General features: G+C 41.6%; 1 protein-coding gene across 2 annotated transcripts in view; it reads right to left on the bottom strand.

The window, feature by feature from the left end:
• dennd1b (DENN/MADD domain containing 1B) overlaps positions 1-23,617 on the bottom strand; it is a 108,444-nt gene extending 84,827 nt beyond the window's left edge. For both annotated transcript variants that reach the window (XM_054602320.1, XM_054602321.1), the window contains exons 1-3: positions 23,292-23,617; positions 22,644-22,708; positions 1,677-1,720 (exon numbers count right to left, since the gene is read on the bottom strand). In XM_054602320.1, the coding sequence (XP_054458295.1) occupies positions 1,677-1,720; positions 22,644-22,708; positions 23,292-23,308 (126 nt within the window). In that variant the 5' untranslated portion in view covers positions 23,309-23,617. The remainder of the gene's footprint in view (positions 1-1,676; positions 1,721-22,643; positions 22,709-23,291) is intronic.
• Between the last annotated feature and the right edge of the window lie 2,094 nt (positions 23,618-25,711).

Genomic DNA, 25,711 nt, shown 5'->3' with positions numbered 1-25,711 from the left:
AAAAAAGGAACACACACATGTTGCCCAAGAAGCCACAGCAGCAACAGCAGGAGTCATCACATGTCTGAGCATCAACAGGAGAGTGAGTCAAACTAATCTACTTAAAGAGTGAGGTGCACAACATAGAGATTAATACGCATATTATTACAGGCTGTGTGATTGTTTTAATCAGTTTGGATCTAGTCTGTGGTTCTTTGAAGGTGAAGCCAGAGAGAAATAACAGAGACACCCTGCTGAGGTGGTGTACTTTTCTAAGGGTAAAGAGCAAGTCTTTTAAATAAAAGGGATATCAATTCAATTTAAATTATTCCAAAGATTTTTTTTTTGCATACGTGTGTGCACATTGTCCCCTTGAGACAGCTGATACAATTTGTGATTGGCTTAAAGGATAACTTGGGTCCTTATTAGGTAGTTTTGGCCATCATTTCTATCGTTAATAACATGGCACTCACCAAGTTAATTGAAGTGACATCATTAAAAAAAATTGTCAGCTGGGACTTTACACATTTTAAAAGGATATAGACAACAAACTGGTTAAACAAACCCCCAGGAAGAGAAAACTAGGGATGCACCAATCTAACGTTTTATCTCCTGTTAAAAAATGTCAATACATCAACTGAACGCATCAACCAATACTAGGCACTGAACTGATACCAGTGCTTTCTTTTGCTCCAAACTTAATAACAGTACACCTCAATGCTTCCAACTTGTTGGATCCATCTTTATGTAAGGTTACATAGGGGCAGGGATTACTTTGGCGCTAAAAAAAGATTGCAGAAACACTGAATTGTACTTATTAACTATAGTTATGTTAGTTACCTACTGTAGTTACTATACACCAACAATAAGGAAATATATATATAGTTTTATTTCTGAAAAAAGTGGTTTCATATATCTGGCTTGTGTCTGTGCTTGTGTTTCTTGCCCATTGGACTTTATAGTAACAATGTTTGATGAGAACAATGCTATTATGATCAATACAAATGATAAATAAAGATACAATAAACATACCCAGTTTTAATGTGCTGGAATCATCCTTATAACATGCCCTCTTCCAATATGTGATTATTCCACAGTGCAGACTAGTGGGGGTGATACTGAGGTGTATAAAACCCTGCAATACTTACCACCGACTGGTTTAGGAAGAACATGGTGTTCCAAAAAGAATGGCTAAACAGCGTGATAATGCTATACACGTGAAAACAATGGGAGGCAGGCACAGTAGACACAATGAGAGAGAAAGCAAGAGATATAAAAAGAGAAAGAGAGAGAGCAGAAAACGGAGGTGTGCATTCCTGTCACGGTTGCATGATAATTACTGATTCGTCGGTTATTGAAGACCTGCTCACTGCTTTTCATTACCAGCAACAGACGTACAATGAGACAGAGAGAGACAGAGGGGAGGAGGAGGAGAGAGGGAGAGAAAGAGAGGGAGAGAGAGAGCACTGATCGGGATGAGGAGGAGAGTGGTGGTGATAGGTGTTTTGGGGAGGGGGGGAGTTACCATAGGATGGCAGGGTGAGTGAGGGCATTAGGCAAGGAAGGGAGATGGGAGAGGAGGAGGAGGTAGAGGTTGTCTAGAACGGTGAAAGAGTGAGAGAGATTTTTGGAGGGGGAGAGAGAGTGAGAGAGGAAGAGGGTGAGGAAAAGACTGAAAAAGCAGAGTGTGTTCCAACCTGGTCGGTGTGGTCCTGGGGGAAGCTCCACAGCACGGTTGGATCTGGAGGTAATTGACAGACAGCATTAATCAGCGGGTGAGAAACACACCGTCTTCGCTAGCTGCCTCAGAACACATACATATTAATGAGAGGGGTGGGGGCAAGGGTGGCTGCTGCGAGTCTGTGCACGCACACACACAGACGCGCACGTACACTTATATCCTCACTTACACACACATGCAGAGCGGCGCACAGTGAAAGACAAGAGAGAGAGAGAGAGAGTGTGTCTAGAGGAGGTATGTGCTGTAAATATGCTAATCTATATTCTCAGTGTAGATATGATAGCTCATATTGTACACCAAATCATGCACATTTAAGAAAGTCACATTCACACATACTCTAGTTTATTTGCTTAATTAATCCGAAATTGATACAAGCCTAGCTGTTTGCTGCAGATATGTAAAACGTAAGCTAAAACGTTTAACATTGTAACAGGGGTTTAGTGATTTGTTTCTTCTCTGCAGTAAATAACATTAGTGCTGAGAGATTAGCCAGGAGAAAGTTAGTCAATTAACCGTTAGGTCAGTAATGAAGTGTATATAAAGAGCATTAATTGGGTTCAAAAGTGCCATTATAAATGGAATACTTGAGCCTTCTGATCAGATTAAATAAAACATTTGAAGATAAAACTTGTTGCTTTGATAAGCTGTGATGGGTATTTCACATTCTTTTTGACATTTTTTAGACTATTACTAATGAATGAATCAAAAGGAGAACTGATTGATTAATTAACAACCTAGAATGGTCATTCTTGTTTAAAAGAGTGTGCTTTAAAGACATTCAGAATATAAAACAGATTGATATTTCATATAAATAATGAAGAGTACAAGAATTACATTAGTATTATTCTCTTAGTACCAATAGTTTGAAAATATAGTGGATAAATTCACTGGGAACAAAGGTACCAAACTGCACAAAATAACCATTCATTTTATATATATATATATATATATATATATATATATATATATATATTTTTTTTTGCATTAGTGTAACTCTTGCAACATGTTTGCAGCTCTCTTAAAGCTTACTTCCAAACCAAAACACGAGAGCCTCTTCTCTCAGGCTTCTACCGTGTGTTTGAAAGGAAGCAGCCACCGAGCAATAGCCTGAACACAGGGGTCTCTGGTAAACATGGCTTCCACAGCTCCAAGGTCAGCCTGTGACCTCGGCAGGAACCGCACAGGTTTGAAGAGATGAGCTCTCGCATGCCAGGTTCACTGTCATGGACGTACAAAAGGCCTACAGGCTCATGAACCCCCCGTCTGAAAAAGGCTGGCTGAGAGAAAGTATATCTTGAAGCACCAAATCTTTTGATATCATAGATACTGCAGAAAAACAATAACTGTGAGTTTAACCTGTAACAGGTTGATTAAGTCCTTTGCCCTTTAATTAAAAATATTAATGACCATTTTAACACAGGCTAAATTTGGGTATGATCCCGCCCTACGCATATGTCCAAAAAGATTAATGCAAACATTTCTGAAGCCGCCGGAGGAGAGGACCCCCCCCCTACCTCAGTGAAGAGGACATGCAATAACACACAATGTGTAGAGTAGCTTCATGGCTAACACACCAGGCTGCCTGGGACAGAGAGAGGCCAACAATGGCCAAACGGATGACGGGGCTCAGCAGAATCCATCATGCCTTACATAATCCTGTTGGATAATTTCATGGGCCCCATCTTGAAAAGAGCGGCACAGGAAAGAAAAAAAAAAAAAAAAAAAAAAAAAAAAAAAAAAAAAAAGCTCAAAGCTCTACACACCAACTCCGATCACCCCCCTCCCCCCCTCTGCCTACCCGTATGATCTGCCACAGTTAGGGCTATTTTATGCTGATTTACTGGGTGAGAGGATGGGAACTGCTGCTGGAGTGTGATACAGGACAGAAGAAAAGGGGGCAGGAAGACAAGAGGGTAAGGGGTCCCACTTTGTCGGTTTCCATGTTCATGGCTGAGCTGATGGGCAGTATGTTCAAAGTTCTGATAGCTGCAACCCATATGTGCCAAAAGACCTTTCTTCCCTATAAAACAAATTTTGACTTGTCATGTAGGAAAAGCCAAATCGAACTTACAGGTAGCCGTATGCTCTCGCCTTTAAATGATCTCTTGTATGGCTGATTACATTATGATGAATATCTTGATGACCCACAATTTAAGTGAAGCCGCTCTTATTAAGTATTTACTACGAGGATCTTTTGACATGGTTGATAGGTTAGATAAGTGGAACAATAGAACAATAATAATAATAATAAAAATAATAAAACATTTCCCAAAAGCTGTTTTACTTTGGGGTTTTTGACTTGGTAAAACCAAGGCTGAAATAACTTTATGGCAATAGTCAAAATATACATATGAACAGAAAATGAAAAAAATGGTTACGGTCATTCTTTGGGGCTACTACACCATGTATGAAAGCTCTCGGAGGAGAATGAGGTCGGATAATATCCTTTTATCCCAAAACATTTTGTGGACTTCAGTATATTCAATTCAGTATTGAGTCACACAGAGGGAGAGTGGTGTAGAGCTTGAGAGAGAGAGAGAGGCATGAATAAAGAAAGCAAAGGAGGCAGAAAACATTGAGTTATAACTACACACAGCTGAGGACATGCGAGACTTCGGAGCACCACCAAACACCTTCCTTTATCATTCCTATCTTCTCTTTCCTCTGCATCCTGTGCGTTTCCTTTCTATCCAACAGGCTCTTATTCTTTCCATTCTGATCCACCTCCATATTTCTCTGCCAATCATTTTGCCTCTTGCTTCTCCTTTCCATTGTCTTTTCTTTTAAATATTCATCTTGTCGTCGTCCCCCCCCCCCACACACACACACTCATTTACGGTTCTCCTTCTCGAATCTCTCTTTCCCATGCTTGCCACATTTTTTTTTTTGCATTTCTTCCACAACCTTTCTTGTTCTTCATCCCGAACCTCCCCTGCAGCTCTCTGTCCTCCTTCACTTCTGCACCCCCCCCCTCCCTTTTTTTCACTCTTTTGCGTTAATACACCCCTCCCTTTGGATGTGCTGGGCGTGTGGTGGACTCGAGAGGGGGCCTGAAGGGGGTTAAGGCTGAAAGTTGAAGGTTACAGAGGTGAAGAGGACCCCTGCTGCTCTGCCAGGGGACACAAATGTCACCATGACAGATCCTACACCGGTTAATCCACCCTCCCCTTCTTACACACACACACACACACACACACACACACACACACACACACACACACACACACACACACACACACACACACACACACACACACACACACACACACACACACACACACACACACACACACACACACACACACACACACACACACACACAGAGCTCCACGGCATCTGCCAAAAAAATGCCACAATTAATATCTGAATACTGCAACTGTCAACTGTGACATATGCAATAAAAACCGTTTTGGTTTTTTTCAGCACATAAAAAGTATTTGAGGTGCAAAAAACATGCTTGTAATGTTTTCAATTTAAATGTCATCAAAATGCGTCATTACTTGGTTTGCGAGCCATGAGTCGACATCAAATACATTTCTGTCTGCAGCCTCTGGAATTTGTGAATTTTCAGGATATTCCACTTTCAAAACCCAGGCTGTGGCTTTTACAAGTGCATTAAATGAATGTTTTTAAGCTTGCTCACAAGGACAAATGCCAATATGCCTATAAGCTTTTTGACGTTTTTCCGATACTAACCAAACACTGCTCTTTCATATACCTGCCTACATTGCCTGCTACTGATTTTTCATACGTCTGTCTTGGAAACCATGTTCTGTTAGGCCTGCCTGCATGATACATTGATCTGTTAGCCTCTACTTCACCTATCTCCAAAATGCAAAAAAAGATTTAAAATGTGTTTATTGGATTTTCTACAACTGACAAAATATATAAAGAGCTGTTGCAAACAGCACAAAAATAAAAGTAAATTTGAAGCGACACCAGCGACAAGGGGAAAACAACCTATAGCATTCTCACCCCGGTGGAGTGTAAACAGATCCAATGGGTGAGAATTGAATTGAAATCACCTATCCAGAGTTACATTCCTACATTCACACCCCGGGAAATGGGGGTGAGGCAAAGGAGTCACTCAAGGAGTGACTATCGGCCTCTGTTTGCGGAGTGCAGGTGTGTCTGTGTACAAATGTGTGCTGTACATGCGTGTTTACAGATGGATAGCAAGCTCAGGAGTGAATATTTACTGTACAGTAGCATGTCCATTGATCTCTGAGGGCTTCAAGCGTGGCTGACCTCCAACAGTCACGATGGGGGCAACACGCAGGAAGCCCCTGAGCCGTGACACAGATACTAGGGAGAGGGAGGTGGTGGTGGTGGAGGTGGAAGATACGGTGGAAAAATCAATGTTTTGGCTATTCCTGAGACGCCGGTCTTTAAAAGTTGGATGAGTAGAGGGAGCGAGGAGAAAGGAGGGTTAATAGGTGAAGGGTGTTGGGAACTGAGAGCGGGGCAACAGGGAAAGAGTGGGAGGAGGAAGGACGGGGTGAGGGAAGGAACGGATGACTTTGCCTCAGAGTGGGAGGTAGAAGAACTCTGCCTCTCTCAACTGGCATCGCTCAGGTGGATCATTAGACGGGATAGAATTAAACAGAATAAATTAACAAGATATATGTTCAGCGAAACACAAGGAAGACGAGAAAATAGACCTACCCCTTCATCTCTTTATTATCTTCTATTCTCTGCATAAATCTATGTGTACTGGCACTTCCAAGTAGGCTAAAAAATGAAGAATGCTGGCATCTTCGCCTTGGCATAAATCTACGCTTCTTGGGATTTCCAAGTAGGCTAAAAAGAAGCTGTTGGCAGAGGATGTCATTCCTAATGCTGCCCTAATGCTGCTGGTTGGAAGAAAAAAGTTGGCACGCAACACCGGCGTGTCAGAAACCTCGCACTGCCCAGCGCTGCACGGCAAGTTATTCAACTATTTAACATATTGTCACTAAACTAAAAAAAGTGGAATCCAACTTATTTACTCACGCACTTTGAATGACACAAAGCTTTATTAAAAATAGCCTTCGCAAACTAAAAGGGAGAAGCATATGATAAACATGAAATACACCCACAGTGAGAGGCCTATGTTTGTGTTTCTATAGGATCACCTCAGCAGCTCAATAACAGTGGCCTGAATGCATGGTTCTGGCTTTAAGACTGAGAGAGATTTCAGTTAAACACAAAAAGACCTAACCCTAAATCCAGTGTGAATACACATTTAGATGAAAGCCTCTAGTTTATAATTCTCTATACTATGTGAATCAAACGCAGACTTGGAGCCCTCATGGCCATCCAATGTTCTAAAGGCATAAAAAAAAAAGCACTTTTTTCACCTTACTCCACGAACGACTGAATGTGTGTTGTGAGTGAATAGGGGGCCTGTTTGTTAAGAGAGGCCAAATCCCATATGGTGAACAGCAGCTTCTCTGGTGAGAAGAGAGGCTGTGAAAGCCACCGGCAGCCCCTCTCCTCCATCCGTGCTCCGGAGATGAAGGGATGTAGCGCCTGCCTCTCCTTGTTCCTCCTTTCTCTCGCTCCCTTTGCCTCCTCTCCTCCCTCTTTCTTGGCCAGGGGTTAAACTGCTGCACTCTAACCTCCTTGGCAGTGATTTCATTCACTCCGTTTCTCTCGCTCGCTCGCTCTCTCATCTCTGAGAGAGATTTATTTCACAGTATGTAGTGGATTAGGCCCCCCTCGTACGCCCTCGGACAAAAGCATTGTTTTAGTGCTAGCCTGTTCGCTGTAACGGGAGGAAGCTACCGCTACTAAGCAATCCACAATACGGCCATTGTGGACACAGGGCTGAAGGGACCCTGCCTCGGAGGCCGTCTAGACTTTGAGCCTGGGCCGATTGGAGAAACAGAGGGAGAAAATCCCATCAGGCAGTGGAGTGAAAGTTAACTAAGGTAACCTGCTGTGAACCTGATGAAGATGTCAAGCCAACATATGGTAAAAAATGTCTATTGTCAGAACAAGGAGCTTTCTTCCCTCTGAGGGAGGGTACGGTGGAGGAGGAGGAGGAGGAGGAGACGAGCGTCGGCTAAAGAAGACTAAGGGGGTTGAACAACCTAAAGTAAGGAATAACTGTGGTGGTCATCGTTTTACTTCTGGATCAGTAGCCTTATTCTGGCCGGGAGGAGGCCCAACCCCTACACTCACAACTAAAGGAGTAAGCAGATTAACTGGCGTTTTTTCAAAGGCCAGCAGAAAGAAAAACACTCTCACAGACGTTTAAAACAGTTTTTTCCGCTTTTGCCCATCAAGTCTCAGACTGCGCACTGCAAATGGCATTACATTTCATGCTGATTAAGTGAGGAGAGGAAGAAGGGAAACTTCTTAAACAATGATATGGTCCTTAAGTTTACTAATACTGATTGGTCACACTATGTTGTTACAAATGAGGACTGGGGACTGAGAAAAGTGAAGGCCTGCGGTTAGTCAAAAACTACCAGGATTAAATTAGAACAGATTTGTGTTTGACATTAAATTGGTATCTAGGACTTAAGTGTTACACAACATTAATACAAAAAACTTTAAAGGGTGTTTCGTTTCTTGTTTAAAGGCACTGGCAAATACGTCATCACATTGATCTAGATTTGCTCTAGAAATAGGTCTAGATTTGCAAAAGGAGGGATGCATTTTAATTCCAACGCTTGAAAATTTGACTGAAACAAAAAGAAAACCACCTCTAAGGTAGAACCTCCTTTACCAGCCAAAAAAAAAATATCAACTGGCAGGCTTCACATGTGAGAGATGTTGGCCTGGGGGATTTCTAAGCCATTTCTACAGCTACATCTGAAAAAAAGATAAACAACAGCCTCAGCCACTGGAAGGAGAAGAAAGAAAGCGCTGCATGGAGATGATGTGACCCTATTAATGCCACATTAATTGTTCCGTCTTCCCGGAAAAGTGCTTCAGAAGGATAGAATGAGAGGGAGAGGGAGAAAGAGAGAGATAGAGGCAGAGGCAGAGAGAGAGAGACAGAAAGAGAGAAGTGAAAGTGATACTGTCTCCAGGCTAGTTGGGATGCAACCCAATTTCACAGCTTCACGAATGAGTGGCACAGCATATGGATGCAACCTTTGTGACAGCCTCTGTGTATCACCACGTATCAGCGTTGATATTCCCAGTCAGATTCCATACTGGTCCAACATTATGTCAAACACGGGCTCCGCATGACTGCATCTTCACACACAGCACACAGACAGCATGTTTGTTGGGGGGGGGGCTTAGCCTCCTAAGCTAAGAAAAACAAACCAGTATCTCCCTAGACAGACTAGTCTCCAACTCTGTCTTCACTGTATTATGTTCAGTTGCTGCCAAATAACAGAAGCAAATGCTTACATTAACGCAGTAATGTGCCCTAAAATCTGGGATCTAATCGGAAATCTGAGACGTGACCCAGATATTTATTTCCAAACAGAAAAAAAGGGGAAAAGGAGGGTTGGCTGCAGAGTTTTGAATGCAACAGCACAGGTTAATGGTTATGATTCCATCACTGGTTGTTGGCTTGTTGGCTTAAATACCAACATCTCTTCACATAATCACATACTTCTCTCCATATGGTCCCACCATCTGCCTCGGTCAAAAGACAACATCTATATAAGCACAGTAATTTAATAATAATAATAGATAATAACTCTATTATTAAGCTAATATTCACAAAAAGAAACATGAATTTAACCTGGACCAAGAGTGTAACTTAGTGTTGAGTATACTTAGTTTCATGAACGTTAAAGAAGAATTGCAGCAAATTAGGAATCCTTGTTTTCTGGATGTGTTCTCATGTGAAAGAAAAATGACAGAAAATAAAATAGTTTTGGGATTTACAACTCGCAAAGTTAGAGAACGCTGGTGATCAGGTCACTGTCACTCAATTACACATGCTTAGGGTAGAGTTCCTTTTCTAGTCTTTGAGGTGCTGGTTGCAGCATCAGAGGAAACACTGTGTGCAGCACAGCAGCTCCTTGAGGTGTGGAGAGGATCGATCTCAGTTAATGTCATATGGCACAGCACCCAGAGGCAGCTGCGTGGTGCTGATGACAGTGTAAAGCCTTGCCTTTGGCGGCTACATGCCTGGTGCTGCCGAGCTGTGATTTGAAGTTCACATGCAAAGGCTGACAGACAGACAGGTCTCAGTCAGAGAGTCAGTCAGCCAGCCAATCTTTCTACAGGGATGACAATATGTCTGTATCTGTTAAAAGAGCACAATAGTGCTTAAACACACTCACAGGGGTCTCAATGCTCTGCAGGACTCATGGACGAAATACTGACAGAAGAAAATACACTATCGAACAACTGAAATCAAACACACACACACACACACACACACACACACACACACACACACACACACACACACACACACACACACCCACACAAAATGTAACTGGCTTCAGGAGAATGAGTGGCTTCAGGAGAATGAGTGGAAGATTTCAGGTTGTGGAGAACTGGAGATTATCTGGAAGGGTCATCTGGAGAAAAGGGGCCCTTGAAGTTCAGAAAATTCCGCTGCTGTTTATCAATTATCAATTATAGTTCAATAAAGTTAGGGTTGGAAGTTGTTAGACAAACTGACAAACTGTATAATCATATATCTATGTTCACATAAGCTGGTTGGTTCATTTCACTTTGCTTCATCAGCATGCTTTCTCTGGGAATCGGAAAAGTGAGCTTGGTCAACAAGTGCTTCAGCAGACAGGACTGGGCTAAGAGACATGTAAACAGAACTACGCCCACTTTCCCACACAAGACAGTGTCTGATGTGGGTAAATAAACACACATTCTACCCGCATTGGACCCAATGATACTAGACTGTTATCACAGCTTTAATTCCCCGTCATCCACATTCACACAGGAGTCAGAACTGTGGTTTCATAGACATCATTGCTAAACCAGTAATTTACTGGTTATAATAGAGCTAATAGAGCTGCTGACAACGATCTTTATCTATGTTTCATTTCCTGTAGCCCAACGTCACTTCTTTAAATGCTGTACTCAACTAAGCTAATGTTTGGCATTTTTGCTCGATGAGATATTTTAAAAATGAATCATTCAAAATGTTTGTCAATTTATTTACTGTCAATAGACCAATAACTAAATACACAAACTATTTCCGCTCCAGATCTGATATAACTGTAAAAGTGTTATTCTTTTTGGTGAAATTGTTGTCAAGTTCAATGAAAGTGGTTGTTGCTGTGTTTATTCCGGAGTTTCAAGTTCATGATCTTGAAAGTGGCCAAATATGCTTTTACACTTTTCCCCTCTTCTTCATTGTGTTATATATATTTTTGTACATGTAAAAGGTCCGTACAGTATAAAACCTGAAGTCCACGCCTAAAAGGAGTTACCCTCCCCTCAGAAGCTCCTGAGCTCCTGAAACGGCTCGATTGAATTCTCTCCGTCACTTCCTTCACTTTATGAGGTCACAATGTTACGGAAGTGACGTAACACTCCTTCCAGCTAGTTCAGCCCGCCCTCAAATAACAAAAGAGAGACGGAGCTGAAGCTCCGGAGAAAGAGTTTTTTGAAATGTGAAATGTTGACCAATCACAACAGAGTGGGCTAGCTGACCAATCAGAGCAGACTTTGCTTTCTGGAGGGAGAAGCAAGCGCTACAATGGAGCATTTCAGAGAGAGGGTGAGAAGAGGTGCTGCAGGACAGCCAGGATGAGAAAAACAAGGTGGATTATGAGCATTAACGCATGTAAACATGTTGTAACTGTAACCTGAGATAAAAATATGCACCAGGAAAATAGTATAATAGGGCCTGTTTAAGAATCTCTGATATTTAAAAGAGACAAATGAATGATTGAAAGATCTATTAGATGACCAAATATCTACTATAAGGTTGAATGTAATCCTGAAGGATTTCCTGTACTTTTCCCTGATAACGTTTAAGATTCCATATCAAAGTCCGGGGTCTAAGGATAGAGGGCGTCATATGCTGTACAGATTGTAAAGGCCCTTGAGGCAAATTTGTGATTTTGGGAAATATAAATAAAGTTTACTTGATTTGAAAGCCCAGCAGCACAAACCAGTAGAACCCTGGTCAGAAGCACATCCCGGCTGGACAATGCATGGCAGCCTATTCACTCTGACCACAAACAAAGGTAAATCCTGCATCTTTGTGTTAGTCTAAAATGGGTGTTAAATATTTAAACAACTAGAAATCAAATACCTCTAATATATATATATATATATATATATATATATATATATATATATATATATATGGTGGCAATATTGTAGCGTTGACTTGGTGATTTCGCTAAATATTTACACAATGAGGTTTTTGATAAATAATCATCAGTAATGTGGATATAATGAGAAAGCAGGTGAAGGCGAATAATAGAACAGCATAAGCAGTCTAGTAAGTTCAGAAAATGATACCACTTTACTGTAATGTAGCCTTTAAAACCAGTCTAGTCTGATGTGACAATGTCGATATAACAGCAATATATTCCCCAGCCCTAAGGTTAGGGAAGCATAACTGTGTGTGTGTGTGTGTGTGTGTGTGTGTGTGTGTGTGTGTGTGTGTGTGTGTGTGTGTGTGTGTGTGTGTGTGTGTGTGTGTGTGTCCATCTATATAAAAACAAAGACATTGTGGATGAATTATATGATTTGCAACGATAAATGGTCTTAGACATTCTCGAGGACATCAAGACTGACCTATATTTTCTGTCTTGAAAAATAGGCCAGAACCCAAATTAAGGGGCCAGTAGGGCTACTACACGTATGTAAACGCCATCATCTTCACAGTAATTGTGTGGTGTTAGGCTATGTAGAAGCAGCCTTGAGTGGAGAGACATAGCCTCGGGGCATAGCTGTTGACATGTAAATAGTGGGCGATAGAAGCTGAAATGACAGCACAGACAGTAGGCTTGTACTACTAGTTCTGCTTGACTTGGGTTTGGCCTTGGCCACAAAAATTAAGGTCTAAAAGGACAACAGTCTAGATGTCAGGATACCAGTACTCATATCATGTCAATAAGTAGGTTGATTTCCTTAATTGCCGGGGAAAATACATTTCTGTCTTTTACATGGTTCATCTTTTGAGTCATTTTACATCAGTCAACATGGCAGCATCCCTGTGAGACCATAATATAACCTGAGACTCCCTCCTTTGTAACTGTAATCTCTGCCTGCATCGGCTTCTTCTGTTGGTCTAAAAGTGGGTTTTAAAGAACGCTGGATATCCTTGAGTCTCCTCTGCGAAATAAATACTCAATATAATTTTATATCATGTTGTTTGCCAACACTGCAATACAAATAAAACATACATTTGACAGCCAGAAGACAGTGATTTGTGGTAAACTCAATTCTAAATCAAAAACACTCACACTAGCAATTCCTGTAGGAAAACCTCAGAGAGAGTGGTGTCCTGTTTAATAAGGTTATGGCAGTAAAAACCACTGCACACGAGAAGAGAAGTGAGCCGGTCATGAAAAGTGAATAAACCCCAAATCCTATTAAAATCCTGTCATTTTTTTAAAAACTGCTCAATATGACAGTCAAAAAGTCACATATTTTTGAGCACAGCCTTTTTTGATGAAATCCAATTTGCCAGACTAGGAACAGATTAACATCACTAAAGCTACATTAAAGCAGGAGCTGCACTAATCCTGTTCATTTGGGGGGGCTAAACTAGGCCACACTGGTATTACACGCATAAGAACCAGCCAATCATTGTTTGACTCACGATACTTGTTGTGTGTGTCAGTGGGGGTGTGCATGTGTGTGTTTGGTTGTACATGCTTGTGCCATCTGCTGTGCTGTACGTATATACTCACGGCCATCTATTGTCATTCTGTTGCATGATACATGTGAAGAAGAGCTTAGCTTTAAAATGACATGCGATTTTTTTAGAAGCTAAATTCAGCTGGACGTCATACTAGCCTTTGCTTCATGGTTTTTATTTTTAAAACACGAAATTCCCACAGCTATCTGGAGCATAACTTATGAGTGTTCACAAGGGAATGAATTCATCTGCCATCACACAAAGATGCATAGCTAAAGCGCGCACACGCTAACAAAAAAAACAAGCCACCAAGAACAATGCTGTGAGGCTGCAAGTGGGGGCGATGTGATGAAACTCTTCTGCATTCATCAAAATCATCTCGTTTTAAATCATTGATCGGGTTCCTACTTTTCCCCCACTTTTTCGCCGTGGAAAGGGGAAGTCTAAAAATAGCCTGTGAGCGTCATTGCCTAGAAGTCTTTCCATGTTATCCCAGTCTGGCAGCATTAGTGAATTCAGATGAGCCTCCTGCAGCTCTCACAGCCCTCTGTGTCTCTTTCTCACGCACAGACGCACACACATCCATGCAGCCGTGCACACACATGCACAGACATACATGAACACCACACACTATTCACTTAAACATGTACCTGCTATCACACAGAGAAGCAGTTCGCCCCCCTGGAGCTTCAGTACTGCGTCAGTAAGGGGGAAAGCTCAGCCAGCAACCCCCCTCGGTATCTCACCTCTCATGTTACAGACTACTGCCATCAGCATATCCACCACCCCCTTCATCCTCTCTTTCCCCTATCTCCCCCATCTCCCTTCCTCTCTCCCTGCCCCACCCAGTCTCATTTCGACCCAGTTCTTCATGCTCTGGCCAATAATACTCTTTGCTCTAAAGAAACAACATAGAAGTCCACTCACAGCTGTCCTCTTAGTGACGGATGCATATATGTGTTTGTTTGTTTGCCAAAACATGAAGGTAGTGAAGTCACGTGGCACCACCTGTAAAGTCCCAACGACTTGTTCCCTCTCTGTTCTGCCTGTAGGGCCCGTCCGTCCCCGACATAACCAGTGGTAATCAGAAAAGGAAGGATTGTGCCTCGTTTGTGACTGTGCAAACAACATGTGATAGCAAAGAAAAAGTAGAAACGGGACATACGAATTGTGGGTGTATGCGTCGGCTGTGGCATAGTGGAGAGGGTCGGTGGTTCGATACCCGGCTTTGGCAGTCGATGTGTCCTTGGGCAAGACACTTAACCCCAAGTTGCTCCCGAAGGCTTGCCATCGGTGTGGACTGGATGTTGCATGTATGTTAGTTAGAGTCTGATGGTGGCACCTTGCATGGTAGCCTGTCATCAGTGTGTGAATGGGTGAATGATATGTAATACACTACTGATTGTAAGTCGCTTTGGATAAAAGCGTCTGCTAAATGACTGTAATGTAATGTAATGTAATGTAATGTAATGAAAAAAGGCAGCTGTTGCTATACAGAACGAATGAACAGAGTGTAGCGATGACCGGGACTTTTGTGTCCCCACAAACAGAGCCCTCTCATTCAAACCGTGCTGTCAGACCAGCAAAACCGAGCGCAAAAGCGTGTATAGCAGGTGTACAACCAGTGCACATTAATTTCCATAATCATGGCCAAAGACAATTACACTGAATACAGAGACTGCGAAAAGAAAAAATCTATATTAAGGCTTGACATTTCTTTGGGGCCTTCACCTGGGTAACAACTTTCATATCATGGGCCTGCACTGGCCAAAAGTGGAGTTGAGCAATGCATAGTCATAGTTTCAATTTCACCATATAATCTGAAGCAGAGCATGCTGGGAAGAAATGTGCTTGCTTCCAACCCCTTTAAATAAGAAAAGAGCTGGAACCAAACCCAGTACGCAGCAGGCCACCACACAGCTACTGAATGGATGAGTGACTGCGAGCCGGGAGCTACAAATGACTCCAGACACGAACAAAAAGAACAAGGCTGTCGAGCACTGAGAAGAGCAATAACACTGGCCGGCCAATTTTGTCATCTGGATTACTCAAACAGAAATACCAACACGTCTTCTGTGATACCTCACTTTGTAGTGCATGGGAAAAAATGAACGAAAACAAAGCGTTTAAGGGAGAATCCACCTTGGACAATGGATTCCATCAAATCCACAGGACAGTCTTGATTTGTCAACCTGCAACTATTCCACAAAAGTCAACTAAATTTCAAATGTCTTTCAGGAATGTAACATCATCCATCAAAACATATTCAATTCGCTTATTTCCGTTAAAATCACATTCATTTCCAGTCTTTTCAATGACCCATTTGGATGCAATTGAAACACTTTTTTAATGTGGATCTAATCTCCTGTCAGGTGATGCAGTCTTCCAAAAGTCATGTACAACTTACCACATTAGCATCAGTTGTCTCAATAGGTCATGTCATTAACAGTGTTCACAAAAGAAAAGGGGTATCAACACACAAACAAACAGTCCCTAATATACATCAACCACCACCCTGAACGCTTAAAAAATATCAAATAAAAGGAGGTTAGGCTGATAAATGTTGGACTGTGGGTCAGACATGATCCTATACACACTGTCATAGAGTGGGAGGGGATTGGGAAGTCCACTCACACGGTCATTACCATATCATAGCAGGGAAGTTGAGAGACTTCCTCAAAACACTTCAGAGGAAACCAACAAAAGACAACAAAGACTTGAATGATATCGGATTCTGTTGAAAGAGCCAATTTAGAAAAGTCATATGGGTGAGACAAAAGAGAAAGGCAGAAGGGTTGTGAGATAAACAAAGTGTGAGACCCCGAGGTCCTCTCAGGAGCATGAGTGGAAGAGTGTGGCCACTCTAATGACCAATCAACACCCTCCTTGCTGCCATGGCATCTGTTAGTACTCCAATGGCCTCCCATCTGAGTGGGAGCCCACCATGAACTCAACACGCAGCCGGAATCCAATCAGACTGCAGAAACGACAAAGCTTGGGTCAAGGAGCAATTCTGACATTTTGCAGAATGTCAACGTTCAACCTTTTCTAAAAGTTCTGCTACACAGGAGTTTTGCTCTACGAATACGAAGGGTGGAAATGGGGAAAAGGTGAGAGCCAGAGGGAAAAAAAGGAACATAGCAGCGCTGCTCGAGGGGGCTACAACATAGAAGAAAGCGGATTGATAACTAACTAGCGAACAGCAGGTGACACTGTGAGACCTCCAGGTCTCAGCAAAAAAATTCTTAAGATTCTTAAGATACAGAACAAAAGTAACTTTCCATAGTTGGACAAAGTGAAGCTATAAGGCCATGTGAATCAAATGAAGAAATGTGTCTACTATACTATACTATAGCCTTTTCGTCCTGAAATCTATTCAAGGGCACTTGTATTTCACCATTTCAACCTCCTGCAGCATATTTTTCTACTAGTAGAAGCTATCGTGAGACACTGAAGCAGACGACAAACCCGTCACTTATCTCAAACAAAAAAAGACACATGCTCTATGATAAACAGCTGACAGGCACAAACATGAGATGGAAACAAAATAATAACAAGTGCTTTCACCTGTTATTTTCTTCCAATGGCGGAATAACGTAAGGCATGGAAAACACTCAGACAATTTAGAACTCTCAATTCATCTGACCTGCATGTCTGAACTGAGGGAGGGACGCAGAAAAACTTAACAGAAATAGCATGTAAAACAATCCCCACCGAAGAACCAGGGCTGTGTTTTAAACCCAAGACCATAATTCTGTGAGGCATCAAAGCTAGCTAAACTGTCCTCATCGAGTTTTTTTTTTCCTAAACCGTAAATCGTTTCCTTAATTGCAGCATGAATGTTGCAATAAAATTGATACACTGATCTATTAAGTTTATTGCTTTGTTACCGGGAACAATCTGGCTGGAGGGAGCGGGCGAGGACAGGTAGCATCTGTCCCCACCTACTGCCTTGGCAGCATTAGCGTCATCTGCTAGCTTTGGCAGCATCTTGGAAGCACATCAATATGGCTTTATGTAGCCAGGGCCGCTAGTAGCTAGCATGCCAGTCACGCTCTGAGGCATCTCGCTCACAGCCCGAGCATCCACAGAGCACTGAGCCAAGAGAGCTAAGCGGAACTGAGCTCGGGCTGAACAGGGAGGCCAGGTCTCCATGGACCAGCATGAGGAAAAAGGGCCAGTGTCTGTCATCTATCAACACATCCACGGTTAGAAGTGTGGGGCCAAGTCTAGATATGAACACTGACACCATTGTAGCTGTGGGCTTTATTTTGTTGTTTTTTTTCCCTCCACATATTTTGAGAAATGTTGATGCTCACATCAGATTTCTGCATAACTGTTTTATAATCAAATCTGGAATGTGATGGAAATTTTGTTCATACCTGCACCACTGATGTTATGATGTTACCACAAAAGACAGGGGGGAAATCAAACCTTCCCATGGGAATAATAATAGGGAATTTGTCCAACAGGAACACTGGCAGAGTTAATTACTCTAAATACCAGGCTCTTAGCTACACTCTTACAAATGGTATTCTCCTTGACCACAGTATGATAAACTGGATCTGGATGTTTATCTGAAACTGGATGACTTGTTGGAGTTTGGATGTGTTGATTGTAGAAAGAAATGTTATGTTGATCATTACAATCAACACTTGAAATGATGAAGGCACTTGCAAATGACAAGGTAGCACAAAATGTAAACCATACTTTGGTGTTTCATTTTTTTACCTCTTTAATTAAGATTTCATTAAACTTTTTTTTTTTTTTTTTTACAAAAAGTACCAAAACACTGGATGGGCTGAATTGGCAACTGAACATTTGGACCGTAATTAAGAATGCCTAATTACAAGGGCTGCAAATTTTAAGTTATGTTTACATTCAGTTTTAGTCACCAAAACACAGTGAGTTGAGGTTTAACCAATGAAATAGAATAGGAGTTCAATGGATATTCCCATTCCAGTCAACGTAGCTGGATGGTCAGAGCGACTGCCATTTTTATGTGTACAATTGCTTTGACAGTCGTTGTAGAGGGCTAACTTTCGTAAAAACTAAAAAGACTCACTGCAACTTACGCACTTACTGAGATGAGTTGTTTTTTTTATTAACAACAAAACAAGTAGTTGAGAAGTAATGTTTTGAATCATAGAGAACCAGAGTAAATGAGTTAAGTTCAACAACTCAATGCTTCATCTACAGACTCTTGTCACAGTGTAGAAAAGAACATTGCTACTGCCTAATGAGTGACAACTTTTTTCTGTTCATTTTCTGTACAGGGAACCTTCAATGAATGGGACACCATTTTCTTGCAGCAAAACCTTGCTTAAAGTTTGTACAAGCATGTTACAGATCAAATTACTGATTAAAATATGTTTACATCTACATGGTCGGGGATGGATTGTGTGAAGCTCTACTTGTAAATTTTACACAAAACTCATGATACTACCCTGAGCCTTCCTGACACTTATTGCACACTGGCACTTACTGTATTTGTATCAGTTCAAAACACTTATTGAATTTGTATTTGTTTACTGCACTTATCCTATTCGTAGTAGTTTGTAGCACTTACTATATTCGGATTAGTCTGTTGCAATTATTGTTTTCAGTAACTCACTATACTTTTGCTCTGGCTTATTTTAAGATGCTTGTTTAAGAAAGGAGATGCACTTATGACTTCTGGTGACTAGTAGTTCTCTTGAATGGAATTGTAAGTGATAAAAGCTCTACTTGACTGTAATGTAATGTAATGTAATGTAATATTTCAAAAGGAGACTTGGTAAAGGAGAAGGCAGCCACAGTGAATTGCTTGATGAAAAGCTACTGGCGCTTGCTTCAGTTTGGGTCAAGTCAAACTCCAACAAGTCATCAAAGTAAGCAGCATGCCTGGATCACTGGCTCAGACAAGGGTATTTCCTGTATGGAAATACATCTGGAGAGATTGAACCTGTCACATATAGGAATAATAAAGTTTTGGTCTTAAGTGTGAAATGTTAACTTTAGAATGTGTGGGCAAACTATCGGTTTAAAAAGGTCGCCATGAAACAACTTAGTAAAAAAAACATGCTTATCGCAGGCCTCTCTGCAAAAGTGTGGGTGTTATCTGCAAACACGTAGCAGACTTAAGAAGATGTGAAACCTACTTAACACAGGAAGTTGAGGGATAGGTACTGACCATCTATAAGAAGCGAAGCCATATTTATAGGACTATAACACTAGTACAGGTTTCTCTGTAGTTTGCTATTACTATTACAAACAAAGGGAATTACCCCCCAAATTACAATTGTTTCATGCACTTCTGTCGCACATGGTTTTAATTTCAGACCTGCCAGTCCAGGATGTGGTAAGATACCTCAGCAAAACCGTAGTGAGGTATCAGCAAAACCGTGCACACAGCAAGCTTGCCAGTCAAAGAGTCACTTTGAAGCATGGCATTACAAACTGGATTGCTGGTAGAGGCAGTACAAAACAACTGAAATGCTGCCAAAATCCATCTAAAATTAAACCGTGTATTCACTAAACTGTTAAGGGGGAGATATGAGAATTATGAGCAAACTGAAACCTTTCACCACTTCTCCAAATGCTCAAATGTTCTACACCATGTTGCTATGACAATTTAATTATAGTCTATCATGGTTGCACTCTTGTTTGTTTGCCTCCGAGTTGGTGGGAAGATAAAGTGTGAATGTGAAGTGGTGCTTTTTTGGCAAAGTACCTAATGTTTGGCTGTAGGAGAAACGGCTCGTGTTTGTGGTGAGTGACTGTGGAGGTTTCATAGCTGGCCAAAGCTGTTCTGACTCATAGCATTAACCCTTTCCGCTCATGACAACAGTAATCAGCACAGAATTGGGACAAATGCATATATTCCTCTAAGACAGGTCAAATTTTAGGGCTTAATGCATGCATCTCTGCAGTCAGGCCTAGTACAATGATAGCACCGTTTTAGCATTAAAAAAACATTTCATTTGATACAGAAGGCAGCTGAAGCCAAGCGAAAGAAAGGGAAATTGATCAGATTCAGAGAGAAGTGATTTATTCCTCAAATGGTTATCTGAAACTACTCCTATAAAAAAAATCCACCACAACGCTAAGCCTCTGCTGGCAGACAGTATACATACATCATAACTACGTTCTTAACAGGGACATTTATGAACAATCAGGACTCAGCAGTCAGGGCAGAGAAAGCCCTTCAATCAAATGACTGAGCAGAATGTGCACGTTCAATTTGACCTGAGGGGTGTGCGAACGTTGCTGTGTAGCTGAGCTCCAGGGAGCAGGAGTCCGGATATGAGTCTAACCCTGGATCATATATGGGGGAAGTCAGTTATTACAGCGCAGACCGGTGGTTTATGAGTTTGCTTTAAAATATCAGATCTAAATCCAAGGACAACTTTTACTCTACTCTGGTCAGCTCAGCAGCTGCACAAGTGAACCCCTCCACATCACACCTCTTTAACGTCAAAACCTGAGTGGGCAAAATAAGACGGCTGGTTTAATGTGCAGTGGAAATGTTTTTACATGACATCTGACTCATGGGTGACACTGGATATTGATGTGAGATATAGGTTACTTAATTTCCCATATTCATAAAAAGGTAGAGTATTGTGTTGTTCCTCATTGGCCACAGTCATTTCCCGAACTAGTCTGAACACTTTCACGTCCTAGACACCACTGCTGGAATGTTTGACCACAGCAAACAGCAGAACGGTTAATGCAGCTTGCTGACCCAAGCGTGATCTTTCTAAAGCAATCCCTGTGGGGTCACCGTTACCAGAGAAAGGTTCACACTGGTTAACTCATGAGCAGGCTTATTAACAGAATAGTGCAGAATGGAAAATCAGTCAAATAAATGGAGAATGTATAATACTAACACAGCAAACATATCTGACTATTACCGATGAACTCAGCGTTGACCTTTTCTAGGCCTTGACAGAGTAAACTCTGGAGCACACATTATAACACCACAGACATAATGATTGTTCTCGTTGTGCAAGACTGGACTCAGTCAAGCAGTGTTGCTCTGTGACGCTCGCTGTTACTTGAAATACTTTGCAAAAACACTTCTGCTAACGTCACATGACATCTTGGCTGTGCAGCATTATAATTACTGTAATTTCACAAACATCAGCATTTTTTTCAAACACATGGTTGACAAAAAAGATACAACAGGCAGACATGCATAAAAGATTCATGTAAGGGCCACAACTAACAACTAGGTTCATTGTTGAATACCTTTGTCGGCTTTTTGTATTTATTACTGACCAATAAATCGAAATTTAGGAAAAAATATATAAAAAGATTTTAAATTTACAAAAATATAAAAGTGAGGAAATCCACACTTTTGAGAAGAATTACTTTAATGAATGACGATTGATTTTCTGCCCACCAACTAGTCATTGAGTAGGCCGCCAGCAAAAGCCATTAGATGACCTATAAAGCAAAGCTGTACACAGGAAAGTCCAGTCAATTATCAATGACATAACACATTCCCTCCACCCACAGTTTGGGTCTCCCTTCAGAATGTCACTCTAAAATACCCCTGGCAAAAAGAAAAGTGGGTCTTTAATCCCAAATGCAATTAATGTGGTCCACGACATTAAGTCAACTTAAATGTGAGAGGGTAAACTGTACACCGTGGATATGAAAGTAATGACTGCTACTGACAGTTTAGAGGTCTATGTTCTACCCTTTGTATTCGTAGAGAGGTTTTTATCTTGTGTATCTCAGCACGGATAGATGTAACAATAATTTAAAATGACTATGCTCTATTTAGGACTGCAACTAACAAGTATTGTCACGATCAATCAATCTGTCAATTACTTTCTCTATTAATACATTCATCTTTTTGACTGTAAATTTAGGAAAATGCTCATCACACTTTTATAGATGGCCAATGCGATGACTTCAAATATCTTGCTTTGTCAGAGCAACAGTTCATAACCCAAAGATATTTAATTGACATTGAAACAATAATGGAATCAATATATGTTGGGCATGTTTGGCTTTGAAAATGACTGAAAGTTGTTTTTGATTAATGCTTTGTGGAAATAATCAATGAATTGACCTCTATTTATTGTTGCATGTTATTTATAGGTTCAGCAACATTTTCCATTTACTAGTCTCACCAAGCAGCTGACAGACTGACAGTACATCATAGATGGAAACACTGACATCACCTACCCTCATTTTCAGATGTCGGACAGGCCACCTGTACAACCAGATCAAATGTTCTTTCTGGATATTCCCTGTAAAGAGCAAAAAACACTGTTTACTCAGCGGGGGGGGGATATAAGTGACAGCTGTTAAAACACATAATCATGGGCAACAAGTGTGTCCTCAGCATTGGTCCACATAAGAGGCCGTGTTGAATGCCATCACATTAGTGTATTATCAATAAGCATACAGCGGACCTGCCCTACTTTACGTGAGTCACACTGTCAATAGCAGCTTTGCTAGAATGAGAAGTTTTCTGCTCTCCGACAACATTTTCGGATGAACTCGGGTGACAGGACGCGGCGGAGGGAGTTCACGCGTAACGTGTCTAACGGAGCCTGCTTTGGCTACCGGAGCCGCTTATTGGCGGTCAGATAACGGGTAGTAGCAGCCTGGGACCGGGCAACAGACCGACCCACATGCGGTGGAGCCGGCTGGCCTCGGCGGATGAATCCGCGGCCGGGGAGGAGATGGCTCAAATTACGGCCACACATTCCTTCGCGCATTACGCTTCAGAGTTAACGTGAGGTTACGTGCCCCTGGTGGACCACGCGTTAGCCGCTAGCTCCACGCCGGTGAGCGACGTGTACAAAGCTAAAACTACAGGGCTCTTACTTTATTCTGCTGTCCATGGTTTAGCTACAACATCGCGACAACTCCGTGCTGTCTGCGGCTCTGCTCGGGGCTGTCCGTGAGAATACGTCCACCTCGTCCTTCCTCGGTCTCGACCCGTCGCTCCTTCTGTCCTATCTGGTACCCGTCGGAAGCCGCCAGGACCGCATGCTTGGAGGTGGGGTAGTGAGGTACTTTCTGTCCGTGCTGTCCTCCTCCGTTTAATGTAGCCCCCGGATCCCCCAGTTCAGCACCACGGCGTTTTATTTCCCACAACAAACACCACTCCAGGAAGTGCTGTCAAAGATTTGGTGACGTCAGCGCGTCAGATTAGCACCTTGCTGCAGCTTCTGCCTGCAAGCATCTGTCTTCTACTTAAACATGAGTAACCAGCGTGATCCGCACACGGCAGACCCGGGCCGTGTGATTCATGCTCCCGGTACAGTAAGACGTGTTACCCGGTGAAGCTGCATTATTAGGTCAGTAATTGTGGCAGCGGTAGCCTTCAGCAGAGGTTTCTCAAAGAGGGGTCCTGGGACCATCCGGGGTCCAAACTGAGAAGTTTTTTTGTTTTTTGTTGCCACTTGATGGCTGACAAAAACCAGCTGATACATCATAACTATAGATATTTTTTTTGTTTTCGTGTCATGCACAAAACGTGCCCAACCCTACACCAACAATACAGCTGCAGTGGATCAACATCTCATCAAGTCACATTTGATTACAAAACAACCGGTTGCTTCACCGCTCAATCTTAAACAAAACATTATGCCTTCTCTCCCAGGCCTGGCAAATAATTAAAATCTGCTACAAAGAAGGTTCCTTTCCTTAAAACACAACTCGAGTTTTTCATAGTCATCCAGCCAAAACTATATATCATGACCTTATAAAGATGTTATGGTGAACATGATCACGTGATAGGAAACAGTTGCCTGTATAGAGATTCAGAAGATACCAAGCAACACCAGCACTCATTTGAGCTCATGTTTCTGACTACCTGACAAACTTAAAACTCAATATTCACTCTCTTTTTAGCCCTGTGTTGATTTCCACAAAGGGAAATAGCTGGCTCTTCAATAGCTAAATTATCAACGATGTTCACTAACTCAGTATTAAATCAGTAAAATCAGTAAAGTGTCAGGCCATAAAGCCATGAGTTGATAATGAGAGGAATGAAGCTAAAACTGTGAAACCTAATTATTTGATCCATTGTTTGTATAAAAAAATATTGATTTCCACAGGAATTAGAACAGTGAGACATAATATGTTACAATTTATGAAAATCATTGCATCAATTTTGCGGAAAATCGTTTTATCTCTAAATCTCTAGTAGTTGGCGAGCAACTGTGGTTCACTGTGAGATATCTGGTTTGGGGGAAGTTCCATTAAATATGTAACTAAACTTGCACTATTAAAATAGGCTACCATGATTAAGGCGCTGCATCGATCATCACCCCCTTGTAGAGGACCCCTGTATAATTTTCAGGTCTCAGTTATTTTAATATTGCATTGTGCAGTATAATTATGGCAGTATAGTCCTCTTTAATTGAATTACCACAATCTGTCACACAGACAACCTGGTAGTATTATTCCAGCACAGGAGTCTTCTGGGTCTGTCATCAAATAGTTAAGCTGCCACGTGTTGTCTGCTAAGGGGTTCATATGTAAACAAACACAGACGGCAGTAATTGGGGGTCAATAGGAGCCCAACAGCAAATTTAGGTTAACAGGTTAAACCAGACATTACCACAGCTTATCAAACATGGGTCACTTGAATTTAAGAAACAAGTATAGAGATTGTGGAAAAAAAAGCTTTTACCCCCACATTTCATAACCAGCATAAAGTTTTGAGAGCTGGGCTTACTGCTTGCTCCTCCCTGATTACCACCACTGAAGTGGCTTTGAGCACGGCCCTTAAACCTCAACTGCTGAGCTGCTCAGCAGTCAACAGATCTGTGGTGGACAGCAAAAGACTTATGAAGACTGGCATGATTGCTTAACTTCATCCTGAATAAATATAATGTGCCATGTGTAAATGCTACTTACAGTAACCAAGTTAGACGCCAGTAGTCTGTGCATGAAATAAATGCTGAAATAACAATACATAATTCAGTTACACAAGCTTTTTAGATTATGAGAAACTGTCTACGTCATACACACAAACCACGTATAGAATCAGCCATTATGTATGTGACTATTAAAATCTGCTTCGTGAATCAGCTGAGTCAATGGCATATTAAGGGGGAATTCCACCCTAAAATCTAATTATTTCTCAAGGATTTCATTTAGGGATTTTAATTAGACAAGTCCTTGTTTCATGGGCACATGTCAGGATTCATAGCTGCAAATCTATATTGAATTTTAATTTATTAAGGGTAATATCTCTACCAGTGATTATATAAGCCTACGGTTTCATTAACACA

Source organism: Anoplopoma fimbria, chromosome 8 (genome assembly GCF_027596085.1).
Source record: "Anoplopoma fimbria isolate UVic2021 breed Golden Eagle Sablefish chromosome 8, Afim_UVic_2022, whole genome shotgun sequence".
Lineage (NCBI taxonomy): Eukaryota > Metazoa > Chordata > Actinopteri > Perciformes > Anoplopomatidae > Anoplopoma > Anoplopoma fimbria.
This window is presented reverse-complemented; position numbering and strand designations above follow the sequence as displayed.